Source organism: Polistes canadensis, unplaced genomic scaffold, assembly GCF_001313835.1.
Source record: "Polistes canadensis isolate GaletaPanama2010 unplaced genomic scaffold, ASM131383v1 scaffold_249, whole genome shotgun sequence".
NCBI classification, from domain to species: Eukaryota; Metazoa; Arthropoda; class Insecta; order Hymenoptera; family Vespidae; genus Polistes; species Polistes canadensis.
This window is the reverse complement of record NW_014569796.1, coordinates 200,934-228,032: the sequence shown is the minus strand read 5'-3', so window position 1 is coordinate 228,032 and position 27,099 is coordinate 200,934. Positions and strand designations below refer to the sequence as shown.

The 27,099-nt window shown below is 31.8% G+C and overlaps 3 protein-coding genes across 8 annotated transcripts; 2 read left to right on the top strand and 1 right to left on the bottom strand.

The window, feature by feature from the left end:
• Positions 1–85: 85 nt before the first annotated feature.
• Positions 86–1,852, top strand: LOC106790604 (DTW domain-containing protein 1). The gene is made up of 6 exons (XM_014755630.1): positions 86–175; positions 355–408; positions 478–807; positions 1,008–1,148; positions 1,227–1,413; positions 1,491–1,852. The coding sequence occupies exons 3-6, from the start codon at positions 577–579 to the stop codon at positions 1,823–1,825; spliced, it is 894 nt and encodes a 297-aa protein (XP_014611116.1). The 5' UTR covers positions 86–175; positions 355–408; positions 478–576; the 3' UTR covers positions 1,826–1,852.
• Positions 1,853–2,174: 322 nt separating this feature from the next.
• Positions 2,175–3,736, bottom strand: LOC106790602 (DNA repair protein RAD51 homolog 4-like). 2 transcript variants are annotated; one of them, XM_014755620.1, is made up of 5 exons: positions 3,645–3,736; positions 3,389–3,533; positions 3,192–3,304; positions 2,897–3,107; positions 2,175–2,806 (listed from the first exon to the last, which is right to left on the bottom strand). In XM_014755620.1, the coding sequence occupies exons 2-5, from the start codon at positions 3,530–3,532 to the stop codon at positions 2,318–2,320; spliced, it is 957 nt and encodes a 318-aa protein (XP_014611106.1). In that variant the 5' UTR covers position 3,533; positions 3,645–3,736; the 3' UTR covers positions 2,175–2,317. The 2 variants fall into 2 exon arrangements, with proteins under 2 accessions (XP_014611106.1, XP_014611105.1); XM_014755619.1 differs by lacking the exon at positions 3,645–3,736 and having other exon boundaries at positions 3,389–3,610.
• Positions 3,737–4,057: 321 nt separating this feature from the next.
• Positions 4,058–26,741, top strand: LOC106790600 (helicase domino). Of its 5 annotated transcripts, XM_014755617.1 has the most exons (33): positions 4,058–4,169; positions 6,137–6,345; positions 6,520–7,219; positions 7,635–7,763; positions 8,654–8,868; positions 8,952–9,278; positions 9,618–9,828; positions 9,915–10,132; positions 10,210–10,347; positions 10,447–10,540; positions 10,781–10,965; positions 11,047–11,151; positions 11,431–11,746; positions 11,840–12,014; positions 12,106–12,292; positions 12,598–12,734; positions 12,847–13,033; positions 13,130–13,448; positions 13,540–13,620; positions 13,842–14,099; positions 14,612–14,928; positions 15,019–15,311; positions 15,387–15,759; positions 15,835–16,031; positions 16,127–16,241; positions 16,328–16,612; positions 16,745–16,966; positions 22,769–22,804; positions 23,133–23,301; positions 23,388–23,881; positions 23,971–24,255; positions 24,326–25,471; positions 25,552–26,741. In XM_014755617.1, coding segments are annotated over exons 1-33 (8,421 nt in total). In that variant the 5' UTR covers positions 4,058–4,168; the 3' UTR covers positions 25,849–26,741. The 5 variants fall into 5 exon arrangements, with proteins under 5 accessions (XP_014611103.1, XP_014611104.1, XP_014611100.1 ...); XM_014755618.1 differs by lacking the exon at positions 7,635–7,763; XM_014755614.1 differs by lacking the exons at positions 22,769–22,804; positions 23,133–23,301; positions 23,388–23,881; ... (1 more) ...; positions 24,326–25,471; positions 25,552–26,741 and having other exon boundaries at positions 16,745–21,472.
• The last annotated feature ends 358 nt before the right edge of the window (positions 26,742–27,099 follow it).

Below are 27,099 nucleotides of genomic sequence, written 5' to 3'. Positions count from 1 at the left end.
TAACACGACGACCATAAAAAGTACCCTCAAGTCGACTCTATTCGCTAATTCAGAAACAGGAGGAGGGAGTTCCTTATCAAGACCCCACCCATAACAATTCTTTTTTCCTAACCTCTCACGCAGAATCACGCGTGGGTGCTTATACGTCATTGAAACTTAAAACGCATCTTTCTTAGTAAGACGATATAAAAATACTGATTTTATTTTATTTTTTTTTGTTTTTTATTTTTCTTCCCTACGATGAATAAACTTTCCTCAAACTGTTTATATTCGTAGGAGTGTTCTCTCTGTACTTGTTTATATGACATTTGAGATATATGCATATTTATATATATTTATATATATATTTTATAGGTTTTTTGGGTTTCGTTTATATTAAATTTTATAGATTACGTTCCTTTATGCAAGGTGAGAAAGGTGAACTAAAATGTATTGCTAATAAAACAAATTTGTCATCATTTTATATTTAATTTTAAGGATGTGATCAAACGAATACGTGAATGAACGATTAATTCAATAAATTGTGTTAAAATATTTAATGTATTGACTGAAGATCTTGTTTGCAATAAAAATAATATGGCTGAAGGAAATAATGTAGTTCTTGAAGACGATAAGAAGTATTATTTGGAAGAAAATCAAAGGATCATCGACAGGGCCCCTTTTAAACATTTAAAGATCGACAATGCACAAATTTTAGATACTGTTGAGGGTAGAAAAATATGTGAAAATTGTTATAGGTCGAGAAAATTTTTTTGTTATACATGTTTTACTCCTATGATCGATGAAAAATATTTTCCACGCTTGAAGGTATCTATGACAAAATTGTCTAAATATTTAACCGGTCACATGTTAATTTTTGTTTTCATGTCCAAATGTAATTAACCGGTTATGAGTTAACTCTAGCTTACACTGTCTAGCTTCTGTATAAAACTGCCAGTCAACAATGCATTAATATTTCTATATATATTTAATAAATAATATTGATTTTAAATTTCTTATTATTACAGCTACCTGTAAAAATAGATATTATTAAACATCGTAGAGAAATAGAAGGAAAAAGTACAGCTGTCCATGCTGCCGTATTAGCCCCTGATGACGTAAAGATATATATTTATCCAGATTTTCCTGAAATGGTAAAGAACGAAGAGGTATGATAATATATATAGCAATACAATTCGTTGGTAATCATTACATTTTTTACATATGTTAATGACATTATCCCTCAGACTGTTCTCATTTTTCCTAGCAAAACTGCTGTAAGTATCAGTAGCTTACTTGTTAAGGAAGTTAAACAAGATGGGAAAAGTTTTTTAGAAAGAATTGGAAGGAATGAATATCCAATAAAGAGAGCAATTTTTATCGATAGTACATGGCATCAAACAAAGTCGATATATAAAGATCAAAGATTTAGAGGCCTGTATAATATTTAACGATATTCTCATCCCATTATTTGAATTTATTTTAATTTAAAACTAAACATTAATTTATAGATTTAAGATGTATCATTTTAAAATCAAGAATGTCACAATTCTGGCGACACCAAAAGAAAAGCCCAAGATGGTATTTGGCAACAATAGAAGCGATTCATCAATTTTTAGTAGAACTTCATACATGTGCCTTTGATATAATAGAATGTACATATAGAGAAGAGAATAAGGATAATTTAAAAATTGGAGAATTAAATACATCTAATATATCTAATTCTAATCAAAAGTATGATGGCCGATACGACAATCTTTTATACTTCTTTAAATATATGTATGAAAAGATTCACACTATATATGATCATGAAAAATTATTGGCATATAAAAGACCTCTAATATAATACATATAAATAAATATATTCAATAAATTATTCTTCTATAACAATTTGAATATTTATGATTTGTTATTTTTGTATTTTTGATTTTTAAGTAGAAAAAATAAAAAAAAACTAATTTTTTGTTTCTGTTAAAATATGTATTACATGATATATTCGTTAATTTTTTATTATTAACATCTTAGAAAGATATAACATATACAAGCTCATATATAATACATGGTGGAGACATTATTTTCCTGTTGCACTTGTAGTTCACATTTTTAACATACCCATTACTAAAATCACACATGCTCTGAATGAAAGATAGAGTATAGCCTGATATAACTAAACAATAAACGCATGATAGAGAAACTGTTACATATTTTTATTTTTTTCATATCTGTCACTAAAGTTTCACATGCTTTGAACAAAAGATGATGAACAATTTTAGTCCCCTTAAACTTATGATTTTTATACAATTACTCTCTAATATACTTTCAATAAATTATATATCACTCATGTAACACCAGCTTCGTTTAATTTAACATTGCATACAGAATCCATTTTAATTTGAAAACTTTTCCAAACAGAAATTCTTCTATAATTATTATTTAACTTTTCAATGAGTAATCTTGTATTGGGTATATGCAGCCAATATTTTCCTAATGCAGGATTTACTAATGTTTGTGTTTCTTTTGTTGCGGATCCACTGCTTCTATCATTTGGCAGTGTCCAATGAGTTATTAAATTTACTATAATAATAGGTATATTAAATTCATTCGCTATAAATCGACATAGATTTGATAAATGATTTAAAATAAAATTAATTTCTGGGTCCTTAGAAGATTTAAAAATTATTCCTGGCAGAGAGTCGATGATTAAGGCTTTTGTACGCATATCATTCTCTTGTTTTAAAATATTTATTATATATTGCAGAATAACAAGTAATTTATTAGAATCTCGCACCAATGTAATTCTTATCTGCTCCATCGCTTTATTGATTTCCTAAAAATATATTGTTATTTTATATAAACCTATCTCTCTCTCTCTGAATATATATTTCATATATATAATTAACAAAATTATAAACATTACCTCTTTGCTGTTAGTCCTATACTTCAAAATATTCTTTACTCTGGAGGCAAAAAAATCTCCTTTGGTATCAATGTACCTCACAAGACTATTCGGTAATAATACAATATTACTTGCAATTGTTAGACATAATTGTGTTTTTCCAGAGGAAGATAAACCACATACTTCATATATTTGACCAGGATTTAAACCACCGCCTAGTAAATCATCCAAACTGTAATATAATTAATTAAGAATATTTTATATTGTTTACAAATATAATCTATTCTATTATTTATAATATAATCCCAATAAATACCTTCTTATTTTAGTGCGAACTGTATTTAGTTGTTCTAATTTCCATAAAACTGAGGGTCTTTTTATAATGCCACCAAATTTGTCTGTAAGATTTTTCTTAATGTCAATCACTTCCTGTACAAATTTTTATCGTAAAATTCTATTATAATATATAAAAAATAAGAGATTTTTAAATAAAATATAAAATTTTAAACGTACCTTAAATGAAAGATTCGTTACAGTTCTTAATTTGTCTTGATCCTCGATTATAAAATCGATTACAGTGAATATTTTTTTATGACGTAACCGTTGAATTATGCTTTCCGATAATTGAGAATGCATATTAGAATTTAATTGTTCCATTCTATAATTAAAAATAAATAAAAAAAATTAAATAGTTAAAATTTAATACACAAAGTAAAAGGAAATCCCCCCCCCTTTATCTCAATAAATTTCAAATCGTTATAACACATACTACGTAGATCAGTGTAAATATAAGGTAGCTTTCTAAAGTAGATGATGCGCCGTATTAAGTACTCGAAATGACCTCAGGCGTCATTCTCGTGTTTGCGCGTGAAGCACGCGGTTAGCCTGATGAAGAAAAAGTCGAGTGGATGGAATTATTCAAGGAGAGAAGAGGATACATCGTGGTACGACATATTTCGTCTAAGATTAACCTTTCTCGTATTCACGCGTATATTTATATTCGTCTTTCTTGTTTTTCACATTTTTTTTTGTCCGCATATCAATCTTAGGTCACTTTGAAGATGAAGAAATCTCCTTTTAATGGTTTTCTTCAACTCATTAACGATCGAATATTTCAATGTTGTATATCGAAGATACGCATTCTACGTATTTTTCCTTTATACGGAAGCTATGCTCACCAGGCACGCACATGGTCAGAGATAGGCAATCGTGTGCACGTGCTATTGAACAGAAAATATTTCAACAGTGGAATGAGCTCCAAGTATCATCGGAACACAGGATGAGATGATATAAAGTGAGTACAAATTTCATCTTATTGCATCCGCTTTATTTTTTTTACGAATATTAATTTGTTTTTGATAATAGATACTAGTTAGTAATCTATTCGATATTTCTATAGAAGTTTCTTTGTATAATTCATATAATTGATTATAATTGTAATAATTATGCTGATGATACTATAAAAGCAACGTATATACGTACTATTATAAGAAATTATACTCGCGATTATTTAATATTAGCTTGTATGGTCATGGATCTATAATGCTATATTAGGATTAGTAAAGAATAAAAGCTTTTTTATATCAACTATAGAAGATATATCTAAGTTTATATTAGTTCAAATAGTCTTTGTCTTAAGATCATTAAATAAAATTTCATCTTGATAATTTTTTATGTAATCATGCAAGAATAACAGTTTAATATAAAAAAGTTAATGTGAATATGTAAGAAATATTAATACAAGCAAGGAATAATGGTTGCTGATTTGATTAAAGTTAGTAGTTTTAACATTTTAACATTCCACCAATCGCGTGATCCCATTGATGCCACGTTGCCAAACGTTTCCTTCGTTTCAACCAATCAGAGAGTTCGAGCTGCATAGTAGCGCCATCCAACCGTGGCTTCTGTAAACGATCATGAGCAAGCTGCTCCTGATCCGGTCCCGTCCGAAATTTTATCGGGAGCCGTCGCCATGTTTAGAAGTGTCTGCGTCCTTGAGCAAGTCGAGCGAAAATGTTCTGTAAAATATTAAATATAGCTCATGTAGCGTATATTACGTGAAGTACCTAATTGCTATTTAACGCTCGCCGATCACGGGTGTGACAATTATTTTCGTGGATGGCTCACCTACGTTGCAGAATTTTGTGATTACATTATGGTAAGTCCGCCCTCGTATCAGAGCAACGCCAACATGGCGGACGAAAAAATTCTTTTGTATCACCGCGAGGCTCCACTGACGCAATTATAAGAAAATATATATTTCGAATAACGGTATAGTTTAAAGAATCAAAAATAACGTACTTTGTATCTCAATTATTAATTAGCATATTTAAAATTATATTACAAAAGTATTTATTCGGATAATCTTAATTTATTCGTCGAAGGAACACTCGTACGCCCCAAATGTTTGTCGCGTAAGTCTCGGGTATTCTTAACTTTCTTTCGATATTCGAAATGACAACGCTATTTTCGACGACCGGTTGGTCGCTGAGACATTCAACGTCTTCGTGATACCGTAATTTTCAATGTACGCGCACTTCTGCGCAGTACTAACGTTTTATAAATTCCAATGAGTCTTTATGAATGAATACATAGCGAAATTTTGATTTCGGCGCTTTTTTCACAAATCAATTAACATTCTTACATGACCGTATTTGTACTCTATTCCCGAACAAAGATCGTATCTGAGTATGCGTTTGTTAAAAACTAAAAAAAGAAATGCATTATGCCATGCAATACTTTTTGTACTCATCAAATACTCATAAGATAATTAATTACGTTGACATTCCGTATGTAATTTTATTTGTGTTGGATGTTTTGATAGAAGTACTTTAGATTGGTTTAAATAACATACATAAATGTTTTGTTTATATCGTTATTATAGTCTTATATATCTACACACATATGTATGTATGTATGTATATGTAAAACTTATTAAATAGATCTCTTAATTATTTTTCTTTTTAAAAAATTGAATACTCTTTGTTTTAATTCATGTAATAAATGATATTATGTTATGTTCATACAAATCACATGTATTTTGTAGTATCAAAATTTTATTTTGTTCATTCTATTTTTAATCTTGTATATATATATATATATATTTTCTAATTGTTTTCTTTCTTAAATTTGGAATACTTCAATATTCTAGCAGACTAACTTTAAATTTTATAGTTAGGTTATAAATATATAAAATTTCACTTTAAATTTAAATCTGATTAGATATCATTTTATTGCAATATAATTTAACAATTTTTATAGTGTCACATGTAATGAGTGATAAGCAAAGTGCACCTATTTTGCCGCCCCTTTCCGGGGGTGGAGGAAATAATGGGGGAAACAATGGTGGTGCAACACAACAAACTGTCAGTCTCCAGCAAGTTCTGGCTACAGCCCAAGGGCTCAATGTACTCACTACTGGTGGTGGCCAGCAGTTTGTTATTACTTCACAAGTTCCCGGCCTTACACAGGTAATCATGAATAAAAATATAGCGATAAGACATTAACTTGTTAGCATAAACTTCTCTCTATACTTTTCTTTTACAATGTGCGTTTCTTTTTAGATTATGTACTTTTTGAATATTTTGCTTGCTTTATAAAATATGTTGTATTCGATTATAAATACAATATTACATCTTTTCTAGGTTATTACAAGTAGTGCTACGACCAATACAAATGTTCAGCAAGTTGGTGTTACGAGGATTGTTAATATTAGTAACACAACACCTCGTGTTAGCACTGTGGGAGTTCCAAGTGCAAGTAGTACGCCTCTCACATCACCTTCTCGCCAAACTTCGACAAAGGTTGTATTGGCGACTTCACCTAAACTTGTGCGAACTTCTATGGGGAACATGTTTATTGCACCTTCTTCCCAAGTTTCAATGCAGTCACCACCAGCGAGGAAAAGATTAAAACTTACAGAAAATACGGAGAAAGTAACTGCTACTGCAGATGATGGTATGAGTTATAGGAAACGTATTATTGAACACAAAATGAAGAGAATGAGAGCAATAAGAGAAAAATATGCTGAGAACGCTTCAGAATTGTTCTTCCTTCATGCTGGTGGAAATATGATGGATTTTCAAGCTTGGAAAAAACGTCCACCTACATCACAGTATTTACATTTTTTAAGGCAACATAGATTAGATCCAGATGATGATGATGAAGATTTAACAGTTCCATTACCATCAATACGAGAAATTCCATTATCTCCTGTAACGACATCTGCTTCAACTACAGTTCCTACGAATCAGAACGCAGAAGTGAAAATTTCTGGAGTTGGTGTGACTCCAGTTGCAGTATCTACAACTTTACCTGCCGCTGTTGCTCAACTTAGTCAACAAGGTAGTAAATACTTAGCATGCTTAGTTGTTTAATTTCTATTATTAACAATAGCTATAAAATGATAAATAGTTGATTTCTTGTACATAAGTGCACAAAAAATTATAAGCATTTATACACACCTTTATTCCAGTATCAATTCTTTTACATAATATACTACTTATTTCGCATGCCATAAAGTATTACCTCACTGATAGCCTGTGGTACTGTAATTATTATTTTATATATTTATCTAAAAGTCATATTAAAACATAATAAGTGATAATCAATAATTTTATTGAAATTATATGAATCATAGGCAATAGCCAATTTAATATTTTTTAATATATTATACATATCGTGGAAAAAATAATTTAGTCAAAGCAGATTGCATTTAGTACATGTATCATGATAAAATAAAAAATCATTTGCGCAATAGGACAAGTACCAGGTAGGCCTCAAGGGGGCCGCCATGGCATGGTGTTTGCCTTCCGAGCAGCAATACAGTCTTCACCAGTCACCGTTCACCCTCCACCTACTTCTACTCTAGCACCCACGCTCATTATAGGTGATTACTTACTATAGGGCCTGTCATTTGATGTTTAGAATATTTCATACAAATTTACTTTGAGGTGAACAATTGTGTTTTAATTTGATAAATCATTGAACAAATCTTGATTTCTTTATTATATTTAAGTAATAATTAAATGTCTTTTTCTGTTTGTATGTGCTTTTTATTCTGTTAATTATTTGCAAGGTGCTAGTTATGTTGCGGGTGGTGGATACAATTTTTTTATTACATACATTTGAAATAATATATGTATAACATATGAAAATTTACTAAGATTTAAAATGTTATTCATATATTTCTCATTTCAATTTAATTTATAGCTTTTTTTTTTTATTGGGAATACAATTATTTATAATTGTATTAATTCTGATAAAGTCCTTTTAATTGCTGCATGATTATTATTATAATAATTATATATTTTATTTCAAGTCTATGATAGGAAAGAGCACTATCAATATTATCGGATATATAATTTAATAATTCTTGTCATTTTTCTTTTTTGTATAATTTGAATGTTGAAATTGAAAGTTGTGCCTATTAAGAACAAAGTTTTTTAATCCTTTTTTGTTTTCACGTGTATTATTTATGTTGCTATTATAGAAAATGCTATTTTTATTATACTTTTTATATTCCAAGTTTGTATAATTATTATATATATATCTTTATTAATATGATATAATATGTAAATTTCATGCCAGGCAAATGTTTTAATAATTTACAAATTGAAACGATTACTTGGCATGGAAAAATAATACAAAACATATGTAAAGTTGTTTAAATAATTTAATCAACTAAAGGGCGCTTTGTTACAACAACTTAAAAAGTTCTATCAATTATTCGTATTCTCGTAACTTATTTACAATGATCATTTGTTTCTGTTATATCAGGTGGAACTCCATTAGTCCCAGAGATGCCAAAACATACAACTCCTACGAATCCAGTTTCAGAGAAAACACCTACTACTCCGGTTGTAACAAAAGCTCCTAGCCCATCTAGAAGTACTTCTCAACCTGTTGTTAAGCTTATGAAATTATCTACTACTTCTGCAGTTTCAAGTGATATTACGAATAATCAAGAACAAATAGTAGAAAAAGCAAAACAAGTAGGTTATTATTTAAACGATTGTAGGAAATTCCAACAATAATTTGAACGTATTTTAATATGTATATTTTATGGAACTTATAGGAAGCATACGTAATGCAAAAGATTGCGGAATTACAACGAGATGGACTGTGGTCTGAAAGAAGATTACCAAAGGTACAGGAGCCTGCAAGAACAAAGGCTCATTGGGATTATTTATTGGAGGAAATGGTTTGGCTAGCTGCTGATTTTGCGCAAGAAAGAAAATGGAAGAAAGCCGCTGCGAAAAAATGTGCGCGTATGGTGCAAAAACATTTTCAAGAAAAAGCTATTCAAGCTCAAAAAGCTGAAAAGTCTCAAGAACTTAGACTCAAAAAAATTGCCAGTTTTGTTGCAAAAGAAATTAAAACTTTTTGGGCTAATGTAGAAAAGGTAATAATAAAATATTAATTTTATTATATTACTTCTTTTTTTATATTGTCATGATCACACGTGTAGATGTACAGACACGACGCACACACACACACACACACACTTATTGTTACCCCACACTAATAAGCCGACAGTTTTAATATACATTTGTTAAGATTGTGTGCTCGTTGTGGGAACAGCAAAGTCAGCATATTGTGTATGGCTGTATTAATTATTTTTATACCGTCAAAGAATATTGATGCTGGACAATTATTCTTTAAACACTTATATTGAGATGTTTGATTAATGCTATTTCATTAACAATAAGTTAACCTTTGTTCATAATATTTTTCTTTGTAGCTGGTGGAGTACAAACAGCAAACAAGGCTAGAAGAGAAAAGAAAAAAGGCATTAGATCAGCATTTAAATTTCATTGTAGGGCAAACAGAAAAATATTCAACATGGTTAACTGAAGGTCTTAATAAAACAGATGGCTCTCAGAGTATCCCAGCTTCAATAAATAGTTCACGTATTTCCTCGCCAGTACCAACTGGAAAATCTCCTTCTGATGGTAAATTGAATGAATTTATTGTTTTATTTATTCAATGTCTTAATTATGTGAATTCATTTAAAAATAAATTTATTTTTCCATTGTAGAAGAATTTCAGCCAAATCAAAGTTCAGATGACGACGAAGAAACAATAGCTAAAGCCGAAGAAGAAATGAAATCAACTACAGATCAAAAAGAAGAAATAGAATTATTAAAAAAAGAATCAGAAATGCCTTTGGAAGATCTTCTGAAAGATCTACCACCAAATTATTTAGAAGAAAGAAATAAAAGCTTATCACCTAGTGGAAAAGAAGTTAAAGAAGCGGTATATCTTTTTCTTTAAATCTTTAAATTGGTTATTAATAAACTGTAATGATTTATGCAATACCATTTCTATTACAGGAAAATGAAAAAAGTTCGGATAAAGATACTGATTTTGTTGCTGCATCGGATGAGTCTTCTGATGAAGAAGATACTATAATGGAACAGGAGAAAATGGAAGGAAACACAGATCACAGACAGGAATTGGATGATCTCAAGGTTTATATTACACACGATTTAGAAAAAAAACATTCCAGAGATTATATTTTTATTAAACAAAATATATTTATATATATATATATATATTTATATTCATAGGCAGAGAATGAAATGTCTATTGATGAACTTATGGCAAAATATGGTAATATGTCGAATGTACCAATGGATGTGGAAGAAGATGATGATGCTCAAGGTAAGTCTTTATGATTTGAATTTTATCATTCAACAATATATATGTTTTAAATTTTTCTTAATAATCGATGATGATATCTTACCAATCCTGATGGTGTGATAGCTATGGTTTTCATACTTGATCCTATTTTTTTTGATGTAATATGAGGCATTTGTCTGAGATTAATTAAAAAGTGTTACAATATTTAATATAATCAAAATATAATATTTTGTTCACAATTATATTAATATTTTTCTTTAGAGTCTGATAAAGAAACTGACCAAGAAAAAACTCAGGAGAACGAAGAACAAGTAACTAGCAGTGAAAGTGAAAGTGAAGAAAGTGATGAAGCTGAAGATTCACAAATGCATAGTGATACAGAAACAGATGTAGGCCTAAAATCTTTACTGGAAGAACCATCTACTGAGAAACCGAGTGAAAATAAGGCTAGTTTTTATTTATATTTTAATATTGTCTATTTGAGAGAGATAATGAATTATTTTTATATGTCGCACATTTATCTTCAGACTTCAGAAGCAGATCACGTGGAAGATGCTCATAATGAAATGGACAATGTAGCAGCTTTAGCAGAAAGCATACAACCTAAAGGAAATACTTTGCTTACTACTTGTGTAAGTAATTCTTTATCTTATATTGAATATTGAATATTTTGCTGATGAGTCGATAGTACAAGTATTACCCTTTCCATCCAAGGTAATGTGACATCTTAGTTGCACATAGACCATTTCAGGAAGGGTAAAGTATAAGTGACTGCGTTGTCATTTAGTAACTTCATATATTGATTTACTTTAAAAGGTTGTCACGACATTTTTTCGCAAGATACGTTTATTCTTTTGTATTTTTTTCTTTTTATTAAGATATAGGTACTTATAAACATTTCACGTTTATAGGTTGTTACAAAAATCCCGTTTCTTTTAAAACATTCACTTCGAGAGTATCAACATATTGGGTTGGATTGGCTTGTAACAATGTATGATAGAAAGTTGAATGGTATTTTAGCCGATGAAATGGGTTTGGGAAAAACTATACAGACAATAGCATTATTAGCACATTTGGCTTGCGAAAAGGGTAACTGGGGTCCTCATCTTATAATAGTACCAACATCTGTAATGCTTAATTGGGAAATGGAATGTAAAAAGTGGTGTCCAGGATTTAAAATATTAACGTACTATGGCACACAAAAAGAGAGAAAACAAAAGAGGACAGGTAATAATAAAGAATTTATTTCCCGCAATGATAATATTGTACAAATAGAAATATTATTTAAATTTTATTTAATAAAAATTATATTTCACACAGGATGGACCAAACCAAACGCTTTTCACATATGCATTACATCTTACAAACTTGTCATACAAGATCATCAAAGTTTTAGAAGAAAAAAATGGAAATACCTCATTTTAGACGAAGCTCAAAATATAAAAAATTTTAAGTCACAAAGATGGCAATTGCTATTAAATTTTCAAACTCAACGGTGAATATTAAAATAAAGAATTTAAATATATATGTAACCGACTAATTAATTTATAAAACACATTAGAGTATATCATCGTATTTGATTCTAGGCGATTGCTACTAACAGGAACCCCTCTTCAAAATAATTTGATGGAATTATGGTCTTTAATGCATTTTTTAATGCCAAATGTGTTTCAATCCCATAGAGAATTTAAAGAGTGGTTCAGTAATCCAGTTACAGGAATGATTGAAGGAAACAGCGAGTACAACGAGAAAATTATTCGTCGTCTACACAAGGTCTGTACGTACTATTTTTGCACTTGTCTGTTATAAAAAAAAAAAAACCTTTTCTCGCTACCGACAACAGACACGTGATATCTTATAACGTTGTGTGTTTTTATTCATAAATAGCGAGATATTAAATAAGTTCTCTATAAAACTCGCGTGTCAGAAATGGTAATTTATATGGCATACGTATCCTGTTTGGAGAAACAATGATTCTTAGATTTTTATAACTATATATATATTTCACATGCATTGTTTTGTTAATGCTATGTTTATACAAATTGATTACTAAGGTATTTTTAATTTTGTTTTTTTAGGTACTAAGACCGTTTCTTTTAAGGAGATTAAAAACTGAGGTGGAGAAACAATTGCCAAAGAAGTATGAGCATGTTGTTATGTGTCGATTGTCCAAAAGACAAAGATACTTGTATGATGATTTCATGTCTCGGGCCAAGTAAGTAGCTTACTTTATCATTTGATTATGATATATTTTTATTCTGTATGTAGGGTAATAAAGTATATATTAAAAAAAATGAACATTAATTAATTTTAATTTATATCAAAAGGACGAAGGAAACTTTGGCTAGTGGAAATCTGTTAAGTGTAATCAACGTATTAATGCAATTGCGCAAAGTCTGTAACCATCCAAACTTATTTGAAGTCCGACCTACAGTCTCTCCGTTTCAAATGGAAGCAATAGAATTTATTACAGCTTCTTTAGTATGGAGTGTTCTTGATTATGATCCATTTAAAGTAAATATATTTTATAATTTCATACTAATATAATCACACACACATATATTTGATATACAAATGTTAAATGTAATTTTATTATATATATTTTTACAGCATATTGATCTGTCTACCTTAAATCTGTTATTGTTAGACTCGGAATTTACATTAACAGCATTTGGAGCACATAGAATAAAACGCTTAAAAACTTCTAGAAAACTAATAGAAGAAATAGATAATCAGCCAGATCCACCTCCTAGATGTCCTTCTGGAAAAATAAAAATTAATGTCAGATTATCAAATCAAGTCAAACCATCGTCAGCTCCACAGCCAGCTCAAACTAAAGTTAAAAGTTTAGCTGGTATATTACCGACTCCAAGAGTTGGCACGTCACCATTAATTAAATCTTTCAACAATCAAAGTACTCCAGGTCAAGGTATGAATTGTTTTGTAGTCTTTATAATTCATATAAATATTTGCTTTCTAAAAAAGACTATAGATCTAAGTATATCGTTCATTCATTTAAGGTGTAACATTACGAGTAGCAGGTGGTCAACAGTTGCAAGGATACTCTGTGCAATTGGTGCAGCATCAAGGCAGTGTAAAAGGTATTGAATTGAAACGTTTGAAAAATATTTTAATGCATCGTCGATTGGTGATTGTATGTATTGTTCAATCATGTTTGCAACGGTGCTAGAATAATTTTCTCAGGCCAGCTTGTTTATAATCATCTTATTTTATAAGCATTCTAGAACCAAGAATACAATAATACTAGTATTATTAGCTTTTCTTTTGTATATGTTTTACATAAGTTCCATGTATCTAATAGCTATACCTGTTGGAACATTGGCACATAATTCACAAAGTACAACGATTACATCAACAACAGCATCTATGAATGCACAGAGAATTACAGTTGGGAATGCAAATATTCGAGATGGACTGCAAAGGTTGGCTACACAGACAGTTACAGTCAAACAAGGTGATTCCGTCCAGAGAATACCAGTGCCCGGTTTTGCACAGCTGGTTCAAACCTCTACTGGTAGACATATCATTTTGACTTCAAATCAACAAAATACTAACACAGGTTTGTGAGAAGAGTGATCATTTCCCACTGACAATCACATATTAGGTCTACAACTTTGCTTCCGCCGTTTTCCTATAGAGTGTTTTAGCGGTTAGTTAGTGGTCGAAATAAATAGATCATAGACATCATACAATAAGCTTGAGCATCTGCCAACATAATCCCATTGAAACATTATTCGATTTATTACGTTGTTCTAAAGATAGGAGAAAAAGTGACCAGCGATGGACAATACTTTGAATCATAAATGTATAACCAGTTCTTTAAAAAAAAAAGTCTCGAATTTAGGAAAAAAACGGCGGAAACAAAGTTAAACACCTAATAATTTCAAAAATGAGCATGATAATACGTGGAGTATCTTTGCATGATGTTATGTGTCTTTGCTGATTTTATTAAAAATTTATATTGTATTTTAATCACAACATTTATGATTAATAACTACATTTTTATATTCTAAGCCAATGATAAAAACTTTGAATCAGTATATTAATAAAGAAAATGTTATTTTATTTTAGTTTCATTTCCGGTAATGACACCGACTGGACAACGATTAACAGTACTATCTAAATCTTTAATGGGCCTAGCTACTTCTGCGACCACAGTAAATAAAGTCGTTGGAGGAGTCGTTACTACGACTACGAGTGGAACTAGTGGGAGACCAGTAATGAGGGTTCCACCCTTGAATGTTACTGGATCACAGGCACAGTCTACTGCTGGTAATGGGCAACCTACTCATCAACAAACTTTACGCTGTGGTATTATTACGAGGCATACGCTAAAGGAATCTGAAAAGACTCAAGCAAAGGAACAGCCTAAATCAGAATTTCATTTGGTGAATATTTGCATGATATATTACTATTAACATCTGTTCAAATATGTTTTATTATATTTTTATGAACTATTATATTTTATTATATATCAGCCACAATTGGAAGAAGAACGAAAGCAAAGGAGACAAGGAAAACTTCGTTCATTGGCAAACATTAACGAAGGTCGATGTGCAGCGTGTCCATTATACGGTGAAGATTTATTTACTGCATTAAGAATTGGAAAACCATCCACAGCCTGCTCTTGGCATAATGGTCTTGTAAATTGCAAAACTGCTAAAATACCTGTTCGTACACGGAAGCAATTTTTCTCCTGTACAGAAGCATTAGCAGAAGCAATAAAAAGTACTGAACGAATTGTTGAAGAGCTTAAAGAAGTTTTTGAGAGGTAATTTTAATTAATATTATTGAATATAATTATTTAATATTTCTGTTATCTTCATGGAGTTATTTTTTATTAAAGATTTGTTGTTTACGTTCCTGCTGTACGTGCACCAGTACCGCGCTTCCATGTTTCTCATCCACCGCCGCATAAGCTTTGGAATCAGCGTCGTATGCAGATAGAATTGCAACGCGAGTTGTCACCAAAAATGCAATTATTCCATCCGGTGACTAGGTCGATGATGACACAATTCCCTGAACCTAGATTAATACAATACGATTGTGGTAAACTACAGTCCTTGGATCTTCTTCTTAGAAAATTGAAGTCTGAAAATCATAGAGTTCTCATTTTCACTCAAATGACTAGGATGTTAGATGTACTCGAAGCTTTTCTTAATTTCCATGGTCATATATACTTGCGTTTAGACGGCACTACTAGAGTAGATCAACGGCAGGTATGTTCGACTATTTTTTATATCATCAAATATTAAATGTTCAATATCGTTGCATTGTTCAATTTTTTTTTCCAGGTTCTAATGGAAAGATTTAATGGCGACAAACGAATATTTTGTTTTATACTATCTACAAGATCTGGTGGAGTCGGTGTGAATTTAACAGGAGCAGATACAGTCATATTTTATGATAGTGACTGGAATCCTACAATGGATGCTCAGGCACAAGATAGGTGTCATAGAATAGGTCAAACGCGCGACGTACATATCTACAGGTAAACTTGATACTGTTGTATCGATGGTTATTCATAAAATTAAAATAAGAAATTACATGACAAATGAATAATATGTTGCATTGAATTTTTATTAGATTGGTAAGCGAAAAAACTGTAGAAGAAAATATTTTGAAGAAAGCTAATCAAAAAAGATTACTTGGAGATCTTGCTATCGAAGGTGGAAACTTTACAACAGCTTACTTTAAGAGTGTAAGAATTTTATTATTATGAATGCAAACACAAATCTAATATCATATTTTAAATTTATTTATAATCCTTATTTATATACTTTACAGTCTACTATTCAAGATCTCTTTAACATCGATCAATCTGAAAATGATGCATCAACCAGGATGGCAGAAGTACTTGAACACGTTGAAGATAAAGTGGCAATGGGTGCTCTTGAAAGTGCTCTTGCAGCTGCGGAAGAAGATCTCGATGTTCAGGCAGCTAAAATAGCAAAAGCTGAGGCAGTTGCTGATTTAGCAGAGTTCGACGAGAATATTCCTTTAGATGATGTAGATAAAGAAGACGTTCAAGTTAGCAAGGCGGAACAAGAAGTACAGAATTTAGTGTCTCAGGTAACGAAATTTATTAAAATAATTTTATAATCCAACAATAACTTAAGTATATAATTATTATAAAACAAAAAGAAGTAAAATTGCAAATTTTTCTTTTAATATAAAATTTCATCAAATAATTTTCATATTTAGTTAACGCCAATTGAACGATATGCGATGAAGTTCGTGGAAGAGTCTGAAGGTGCGTTTTCAGCCGCACAATTGGCGGCCGCCGAACGTGAACTCGAAGAACAGAAGAAAGAATGGGAAATGGATCGTTTGCGTGCACTTCGCGAGGAAGAGGAAAGACGTATGCGACTGGCTGATGATGACGAGAAACCTCTGACCTTTGGACGTGAGGACGCGCAGAATCAGGTTAATAGTGCTAATAATTCAAAGAAATTAGTTAGTAAGAAAGTTCGGCAAGGTAGTAGTGGTGGTAATAGGAGGAGGAGGAGGAGAGGTTCGCGCAAGCGAAATAGTAGAAGTACTCGGGAATCTTCTGAGAGTGAAACAGATACTACAACAGAATCTGATTCGGATTCTCAGGAGGAAGATGTTGTTGAGGATAGTCTCGATGAGGAGTCAAGTCATACAGAAAGTCAGAGTCAAGGTGACGAAGAGGACGAAGAGGAAGAGACTGATAATCGTAATGATTCAGAACGAGGATCTTATCCTAAACGTAATAATCGTTCGAACAAACCTTGTGATCAAAATCATTTCGATTTAAACAGTCCACGAACTAGATCTAGGGGGAACGTTAAGATTAATTTGTGGACGTTAGATGTGAGTCCGATTCTTCCTGGAGTTAAGCCAAAGTGTCGACGTAGGTCTAGCAAAAGAAAAAAGATTGATCTTAAAGGGAATGAAGCGACCGCTACTATCTCTGCCTCCTCTTTGTCACAGATTGAAAATGACTTGAATACGACTGGAAAATCAAATGATTCTGACGAAGATGACGATAGGGTTAAACCAACTAAAGCTATTGAGGAGAGTTATAAAAAGACTACCATTAATTGTGAAGAGAATTCTTCTTCGAATCTTTCGTGTCAATTGCAAATTGATAAAAATTCTATAAAATTTCACAATAAAGGCAACAGCAGCACGACAGACGTCGTTAAGTGTTCCGAATTTTCGGAAACTGAGATATACGTTAAATCTGACGATACGAAATCGGCATCTGTAATTTCTTCGAATATCGAAGATACGATTTCCCAAATAAATAAATGTAATGTGGTTTCCGAAAAATGTTTTAAATCAACAATTAAAATACTCGCTAATAATGAAACTGCTGGTGAAGAAGCTTCTTCTCTTCAGTCTTCATCTTCATCAATAAAACGTTTTGACGTCACAACGACAGTTTCTGAAGTTAAATTAGAATTAGATGATATTACAACTAGCGTGGATAATAATAAAAATTCGGAGCCTTCTGAAATAAATTTTAAATCGGAAAAAGCTAATTCTTTATTGAATAAAATTAATAAGTCTATTGATAATGTAAAACATAATCAAGACAAAGTAGAGAATAAAAATCCCATCAATGAGAGTAGTGAATCTTCTGAAAATGTTGAAGAAAATCCAATTAGAAACAATGTAAAAGAAATTTTAGAACCCATTAATGAACCAGTCATTTCTAAAATTTTAATTGAAGAAACTACTGATAAATCAAATTTTTCAGAATCCAATTCTTCGTCAATGTATTTAAGCAGTGATGATAAATCAACATGTCCAATGTCTAACTCTAATTCAAAATCTACATTATTTGCATACTCGCTTTCTTCGTATGAAAATATACAAAATGAAAATAGTACTGATCCTGTAACTGTAGATAATAATGAAACTAAAATTGATTCTCGCATAGATTTAAAAGAATCTAATTCATCTTCATTAGATGAGCACAGAAGTGTCGATTCAGATACAACGTTTCAAAGTATCGATAATTCTTCAGTGGAAACTGAAGATTTAATTAATGAATCAGTTACAGAAAATTCTGTGATATCAATTGATACTAGTCAAAAATTTACTACCGAAATTGCCAAGAATCAGGTTACTGAAGATGACGATCAACTAGAACTGTCTTCTACAGTTAGTACGTTAGACGATTCTCTTCCTACAAATGAATGTAACGACCTAAGTAATGAATTGAATAAGGAAACGAACTTTGAAAAATCTGAAATACCTAAAAAAATAAGTACAGAATCGTCCAAAGAGTGCTCAAATAACGAATTGAAATCTAAATCATGGAAATCTGATTTATCTAGCACTCTAGGAGTAACCACGCGTAGCGCTAAAGCTGTTATGTTATTAGAAAATTCAAACAACAATGTTGATTCGGAAATAACATCTAATACCAATACAAAACTCGAGGAAATTTCATCGTGTGATATGAAGAATATAAAACTAGAAGTTACCAATCGTTATTCTAACGTTGCTCTTAATTCACAAATTGTAACAGCTAAAGTAACTATGTCCCGAACTTCTGATAGTAATAATAGTAATTCCCAGTCTGCCTCGGATTATAGTAGAGTAACAAGATCTTCTGTGAATCAATCAATGATGTTAACAGCAATCGAAAATTCGTATATGCAAAAATCTCAAAGACGTCGACCAGGCACACCATCGTCAGATTTAAAATCACTTAGGCCGATCACTAGGTCTACCGCGATTAATTCTTCAACGAAAAACGATGAGCATATTAGTAATAAAGCTTATGAAAAACCAACGACGCGTAGCTCGAAGTCATCTCTGGACAATAATGGTTTTTTAAATCCTGTAGTGTTCAGAAGAAGTAGATCCATACCACCTATGAAATCATCCACCACAGAGAGCAATGAATTATCGTCTACTGCACAAAGTAAAGCTGTTCAAAAGAAAGTAGTTGGTAGTAGCGAGAGTACTAGTGGTAATCAGAAACATCGTCCAGGTACACCAGTGCCTACTACTGAAAAAAGTTCATCCAGGGTGACTCGTTCTGGGCAGGTCGGTATTTTAAATTATTTAAAGACACCATCGACATCAGCACCGGTGTTAAGAGGAAATAGACACATCAGAAAATCAGATTCTTCATTGTCGATAAAAGGAGCCTCGGATGAACAGAAAATGTGTGAGCAGCAAAATTTAAGCACAGATACGAATGGTAATGCGGTTGCTACAGAGGAAGCATTTTCACAGGAGAATGACCAAATCAAATTAACTTTTTCTGAAGTCAAAGAAAAACCTCAACGAACCGCTAAAGTTGTAGCTATTCTTACATTAGATACGAGAAACAATCATAATATCAAAACGAATAATAGTAAAAATTCGAATTCTGCTACGAGCGAATCGAAACAGTCAAATAAGAAGAATTCTGACAACATTTTAGAGATATCAAACAAACGGCTATCGAATACTATATCAAACTTGAAAAACGAAGTAAAGCACATTAATGAGTCGACACAAAGGGATGAGACGTCTAATGTAAACAGTACTTATTTGAATTCTAACAAAACTGCTAATGCAGCAACTAATCCATTAAAGACTAACAACACGGAAAAGGTTTCTTTGAAATCTACTGTGATCACTTTAGTCGGTATAAACAATGATACATTAACAGAAGTGACTTCGAAAAAGTCAAGAAAAAAAATGAAACGTACACGATTGACCTCCGCTAATAAATCAGGCCCTGTTTCCACAGAAAGTAAAATTGGAGATACAATTTTAGAGACTTTTGATACAGAGGAGTTACAAATTCAACCGTTAAAGAAATCTGTTCGATTGCAATCTCCTTCCAACCCTCCTCCTTCTCTTCTAAGCTCGGAAAAAGAGAAAACAACAATGGATAAGTTCAGTGGTGATAATTTAATATCATCTTGAGTCTCACTGGAATTTTATTATTGCTGTAACATTTAGCAATGCATTTTTGTATATAAAATATATACATAATATGTTAGTCTATCTACTACATAAAAAATCTGCCGTACGTATTAAAAAAATGCCTCTTTCGAGAAATCTCATAGAAAAAATGGTGGCGATACAGTACACGAGAAAGGTCAAGTTCTGTTCTTCTTCTCTTCTACTTCTTCTCTTCTACTTCTCTTTATTACTTCATCTTCTTCTACTTCTTCAATTTTTCTTTATTTCGAGTAGTCTTGTATATATATATATGTATATTGAAAGAGATGTTCTTTTTGTTTTTTATTATTATTATTATTACTCTTCTTCAATTTCTTTTTTTGTATCTTTTACTACTCAGGGGGCACACATGTGTAATATTTTCTAGCATTGTAAATCGTGCCCTGCATTGTAAAGATTCGAAAAAAAAAGAAAGAATGGAAAACGTTCGTACGGTGGTATTGTAATTTATACATTGATAATCTTAAGTAAGACGTTCAGGAACGAACATATATACATACATGCATACACGTATACACACAGGACACACAAGTGTATTATAATAGTTTATATATATTAGAGACACAGTAAAAAAGAAAAAGAAAAAACAAGCTGTTGTGTCGTGTAGCTTTTAGGATTTAAACGGCGTTTGAGGAACATTTTAAAAAAGAAAAAAAAAAGATGTGGTGTCAAGTCTAAAATGCAGTGAAAAAGATTGTAGGAGGGGTTCATGATAATTTATTAAAAAAATACGCGCCGTACTTCTGCTCTCATAACAAAAAACAAACAAACAAAAAAGTAAAAAGAAAGAAATACCTTGCGCCACATAAATCACGGCAAGGTGTGATGACCTGATTATATCTTAGCTGTAAGACTAATTCTTCGTTTATCAATATATCCTTTTCTCCTCCAATGTAATACTTAAGTTGCGTGCCTGTTTTTTGTATGATCGAGTGCATCCGAGAAAGGATAATAAACAAAGTATTCCTTACTACGAAATAAAAAAGCTAACAAAATGTGTTTTCTTATTTCTTGGTGCGTATCCAAGTCTGTTCGATCAAAGGTTCAGTTCCGTTTTGGTGTCAAACAACTTGCTCAGTGTGCTTGTTTATATAATATATTTCTAAAGTAAATTATTCACACTTCTCTCTCTTTCTCTTTCGCGCGCGTGCTTTCTCTACTTCTTAATTTTTATCTCTTTATATATATATATATCTCTTTCTTTCTCTCTCTCTCTTTCTGTTATTATTTCTATTTCTATTTTTTTCTTTTCACCTCTTTCTCTCTAGCTCTCTACAAAATCACCCGTCTTCTTCTCTTCTTTTCTTATTTTCTACTCTTTTACTCTTCTATTATTCTTCTCTTCTTCTCTTGCATTCTCGTTAATGTCGGTTTGGTGTGGCAAGGCTGTCATGACCGCACGTTCATAAAAGGCAAAAGAAAAGATATTTGTTATTATTTTTAGATTGTAGCATGCATAGAAAGAGCTCCAGTATAATAATCTATAGTTTAGAAAAATGGCACCAAAACACTGCCTTTGCCATTCCAAACTTGGAGTCACCCAAGATATAAGCAGGCACATTGACAAGCGTACGGGTTCAAAAAGTATTAATAATAATTATCATGGTAACATTTCATATTGTTTAAAGAGATGATTTTCTTTTTTGATATAGAAGTATACATATATACATATATATATATATATATATATATATATATAGGTTACGTGCGTTAGATCGCGTACATGCTCGCACGCCTATCCGTATATGCACGTGACATAGAGAAGGGTTTGTCAAAATTGCGGCCAATTCCGTATGGTACTTCCGTCAAACNTATATATATATATATATATATATGTTTAGAAGAGGAACAAACCTTTGAGCGAATCATACGTGTCCATGCTTCCTTTTTCTTCTTCCTAACTTTAATTAAAGTATATATTAATCACTTATTTTTATATTTATTATACATGAAAAGAAAAAGTTTAGTTTAGCGTATACTTTTTTATCTGTTACTAATATTCGTGATAGTTAGAACAAAAAAATTTATGTAATAAAACAAAGTCAAACAAAAATGTATATATAATCAGGAAGTTTTGTAAGGTAAGGTAAGTTGAATTAATATCTTCAAAAAGAGAACTGTGTCGAAGTAATCATATATATGGTATAAAACATCATGCATATATACGAATATACTATTCATTTCTCATATATTATTCTACAGATTTGTGTTTTTTAACATTTTTTATTCAATGAATAATTTTACATCATACAATTGATTTCATGATTATGCTTTCCTGTCTTACAGATATGGTTGTCAGACGACACGATGGAGCCAATGCCGGTTAGTAAACAAATATATTTGTATTAATCTGTGTTTGTTATGTCACTTTAAGATATACTTTTATTCATTGCAATATGTAAGTAGTAAAATTTATAACGGGGGGTTGAAACGGTTCTGATAATAACTGTTTTTCAAGCGGTTATAAATTGGTTCTGATTGAAACAGTTATAAAGAACTGAAGAAATGTTATAACTCTTATGGATATAAGAAATAAAACGATATGGGTGAGAACAGTTATATCCACATAAGTTGTAACATTTGTTTCGTTCCCATAACTATTTCAAAACATACCGATATCATAACTGTTTTCAACCCATATTTATGATAGATGTGGTGCCCACCAACTCCTCCTACAACAGACAATGATGTCTACATTGATTACTCGCTGGGATTTTTGTATGAAAATACGCCAATGTCAGAGGCACAATTACCTCCTATCTATGTTAAGAAAGAACAAAAACGAGTTAGATCTGACACAGGAATGAATGAACGAGATGGTAAGAATATTCAATTAATTCCTTATTTCAAACTCTAATCTCACAGATTAATTATTGTTTTAATGTTAACGAAATCATTCATTTAGGACGACGTCCGGTCAAAATGCGACAGAAAGAAGAATCTGTATATGCGCCTCGTTCCTTGTTTGATAGACCAACGCCGGCTTTAATGAAAATCCGTAGAGATATGAAGCTTCACAAATATCGTGAAATCGTAAGACCTGTTATATCGATGCCTGGTGGTATAAAACCATCGCATATGACGAAAAATCCTGTCGAACAAGAGCAACACATATTGGAATGGATGATATACGAGGATTGGGCATTGCTTCAAGCGATTCAAATTTATCAAGGCTTACCTCTTAATTTAATGATATTGTCTCCTGGACAAACACCAAATTGGGATTTGGTTGCAGATATTGTTAATAATACCTCGCGAATATACAGATCACCTAAACAATGTAAAAATCGTTACGAATCCGTGATTGTTCCTAGAGAGGAAGGAAAGCTTCTTTACGATACAACACCAAAAAAACAAAAGAAACAAAAAGGCGTATATAAAATACCTCAAGTCTCTGAGGTATACTTTAGTTATTTCTTTGATGATATGAGAATAATGTGATTATTTAATCATTTTATTATATACTATATTATATATTATTTTTGTAGCAACAGAGTAAAACGAATAGGCCGATGCGAACATCTCAGTTATATAATCAAGATAAAAATCAGTCATTCGCGATGATGTGTTGCCAGAGATTCGAAATTATCAAGTCTATTTCTAACAAAAGAAATTCTACCGTTAAACCTTTATTAGTAAATCCTTTGATGAAGAATCCTACGAATGCAGCGGTCCTAGCTGAATGTCACATTCAATATGACAATCCACTAGCACCGATCGAAGTAGCTACGCGAAGAGCTGATAGAATAGCAAAAGAAAAACTAAAGCACGCTGTTAGTATCTTCAATGAATTTCTTTATTTTCGTATTTGATTACATATTATTATTGATATATTACGTATAGGTTTTAACTGCGGAACAACAACAGCAAGCGACAGCACGTTTGTTACAACAACAACAGCAGCAAGCACAGCAGCAACAACAAGCCCAACAACAGCAAGTCCAACAACAACAGGTACAACAGCAACAGCAAATTAAATTACAGCAGCAGCAACAATCGCAACAAACGATATCGAATACTACACCTCCTCAAGTGCATCAATTGGCACAAGTAGTGACGACCGTAGCAACGAATGTTCTTACATCTATGAAGACCGTAACTACAATGAGCAGTGTCACAACTTGTGCTACCACGATGGTCACTACAACGGTTAAAGCGCGACAAGGTGGTACATTAACTATGCAGGACGTGAGAGCAACTCCAACTGTTGTTAGTGTATCTAATCTTCAAGCAGCTCAGAGAATTGCAACGGCTGGTTTAGTATCAGCTGCTCAGAGTTCTACAGGTGTGACACCTAAGGGAATAGTCGGTGTTACCGTAGCCGCGGCATCTGGTAGCAAGACTTTGGCAGCTGCCCAATTTCAATATTATCGTCAGCAGCAACTTCTTTTAAGACAGCAACAGCTGAAAGTTATCCAGGCACAAGGAGTCGCCGGGCAGAAAGTCTCAGTAGCTGCTTCTGCTGCTGCAGCACAACAAAGAGCAACATTAATGAAACAGGGTATTGCTTCTGCGACTGCTGCTCAAGGTGGTGTTGGAAAGCAAACAGTAGCAAGGGCAGTATCAGAGACTGAAATGGCAGCTTTAATAAAGAGGCAAAATTTGCAGCAACAGGCTAATAAGACGGTTGCTCAAGTTCAAGTACCTACTCAATCTGAGCTTACACCAGCGCAAATATTTGCACAAACTGGATTACAAGTTCAGCCAGCGGGTACATCAGCTAGTGGTGCACCGGTAGCTACTTTGGTAAAAGCTGGTGTGAGAACTGCTACACCACAGCAAATTCGACAGTTGACACTGCATTCTCAAATTATAGCTCAGAGAAAGCTGCCTGCTCAAAAAGCACAATTAGCTCAAGTTACTACTAAAGGTGGGGTACAAACGCAATTGATTGTTCAACAGAAATCTTTACCGACTGCCATGACAATGCAACAGATTCAACAAGTAATGAAGCATGTACAGCCGTCTGCTATGCAACAATTTACACATGTAGGTTCATCGACTCGCGCGTTTCATAAATGTTCTTTATTTCCAATATCAAAATATTTGATTTTATTGTTTAATTGTAGGTTTCAACGGGACAAACTGTTTCGCAACCAGGTCAAGTAGTTTTAGCCAAATCTCCTTTGCAAACTCGAGTAATACCAGTAGCTCCAGCTTCCTTAAAGCAAACTATTCAAGTAGTAACTGCCGGTAACCCACAGTTAAGACAAACAGCGCCAGTTCAAGGAAAACCGATTGTTACCACAGCAAGAGGTAGTCCAGGTTCAAGTCAAGTTAGACTTCAAACTATTGCACATCAAGTTCACCCACAGCAAGTGCAACAGCAACAGCAGCAACAGACACAAGATGTTCAACCAAAATAATGTGGTTGGTAAGTATAAGTTTTTATATGTTCGTGCCGAAAAGTTGTAGGCGTTGTTCTCAATTGTTAGGCTCTATAATTGAGAAGAACTTAAGTTCGATTGTTTATTCAGAATTTACTATAATTCGTTAATCAAAAATACATTCCACACTAAATTACAAATACGTGAATTATGATTTTTTGATTTTCTTACATAATGATAAGTTAGTCTCGTAGAAACATCCCGCGATGATGATTATGTGAATATTTATTAATAAACAAAAATAGTACATAGATTTAATTGTAAATTGTACATTAATCAAATTAATCATTTGCTTGAATTATTTTATGAGCAGAGAGTAAAGTGAATTTCATCAAGTCTAAGTTCTACTTAATTTAGAAACATTGAGAAGGTGCATAAGTGTGTATAATATAAAAATATATATTTGCAACATGCAATGCATATATATTTATATTTATATATCACGTTTGTTAGGTTAATTATGTAGAAGATCAAGATTATTTCGAGGAATTATAATGATAGATTATTATATACGTAAGTGCTTCCGATTTCTATCATATAATATTGAAAAAACGTAATTTGTAAATTTGAATTGTTCACACTCTTGTGCAATGTTGTTGTTTGAATTCATCGTTATAAAATATGTAAAAAACATCTCACCGTAATATTATTTACAAAAAAAATATATATATGTATAATAATAATTTCGTTTTTACTAATACAAAAAAACAAATAAACATTTTTATTTCGCTAATATTCTTTTATAAAACAGATCTTTTACATTTCATTCGGCAAAGGTTGCGCATTGCGTAACATTAGCGACTTGTCCGTAGAAAATATTTTTGTAATTTCTACAATATTGTGAAAGAAAGAAAGAATAACCATGACACACAAGTTTCATAAGAAAAAAAGAATTATGACAACAAATGTAACACTGAAAAAAAATAATAATGGAAATAAATATATAATAATTAATTAATTATATCATAACAGTCAAGAATATCATAGTCTTCTGTTGTTAACTTCGACTAGAAAATCTGAAGAAATTTTTGAAGAAGTTAAGAAGAAATAATTAATTATATATATATATATATATATATTAATGTTATTATTTTTATTTGCCATTTGCTGTAAAATTTGCCAGTCATATCGTCTCGATAAGAAATAATACAAAATAATCGAACGTACGAATTAATGAAAAATTAATCGTCAAAAGAGTCATTTTATAGCGCATGATCCTCCCGGTGAGAA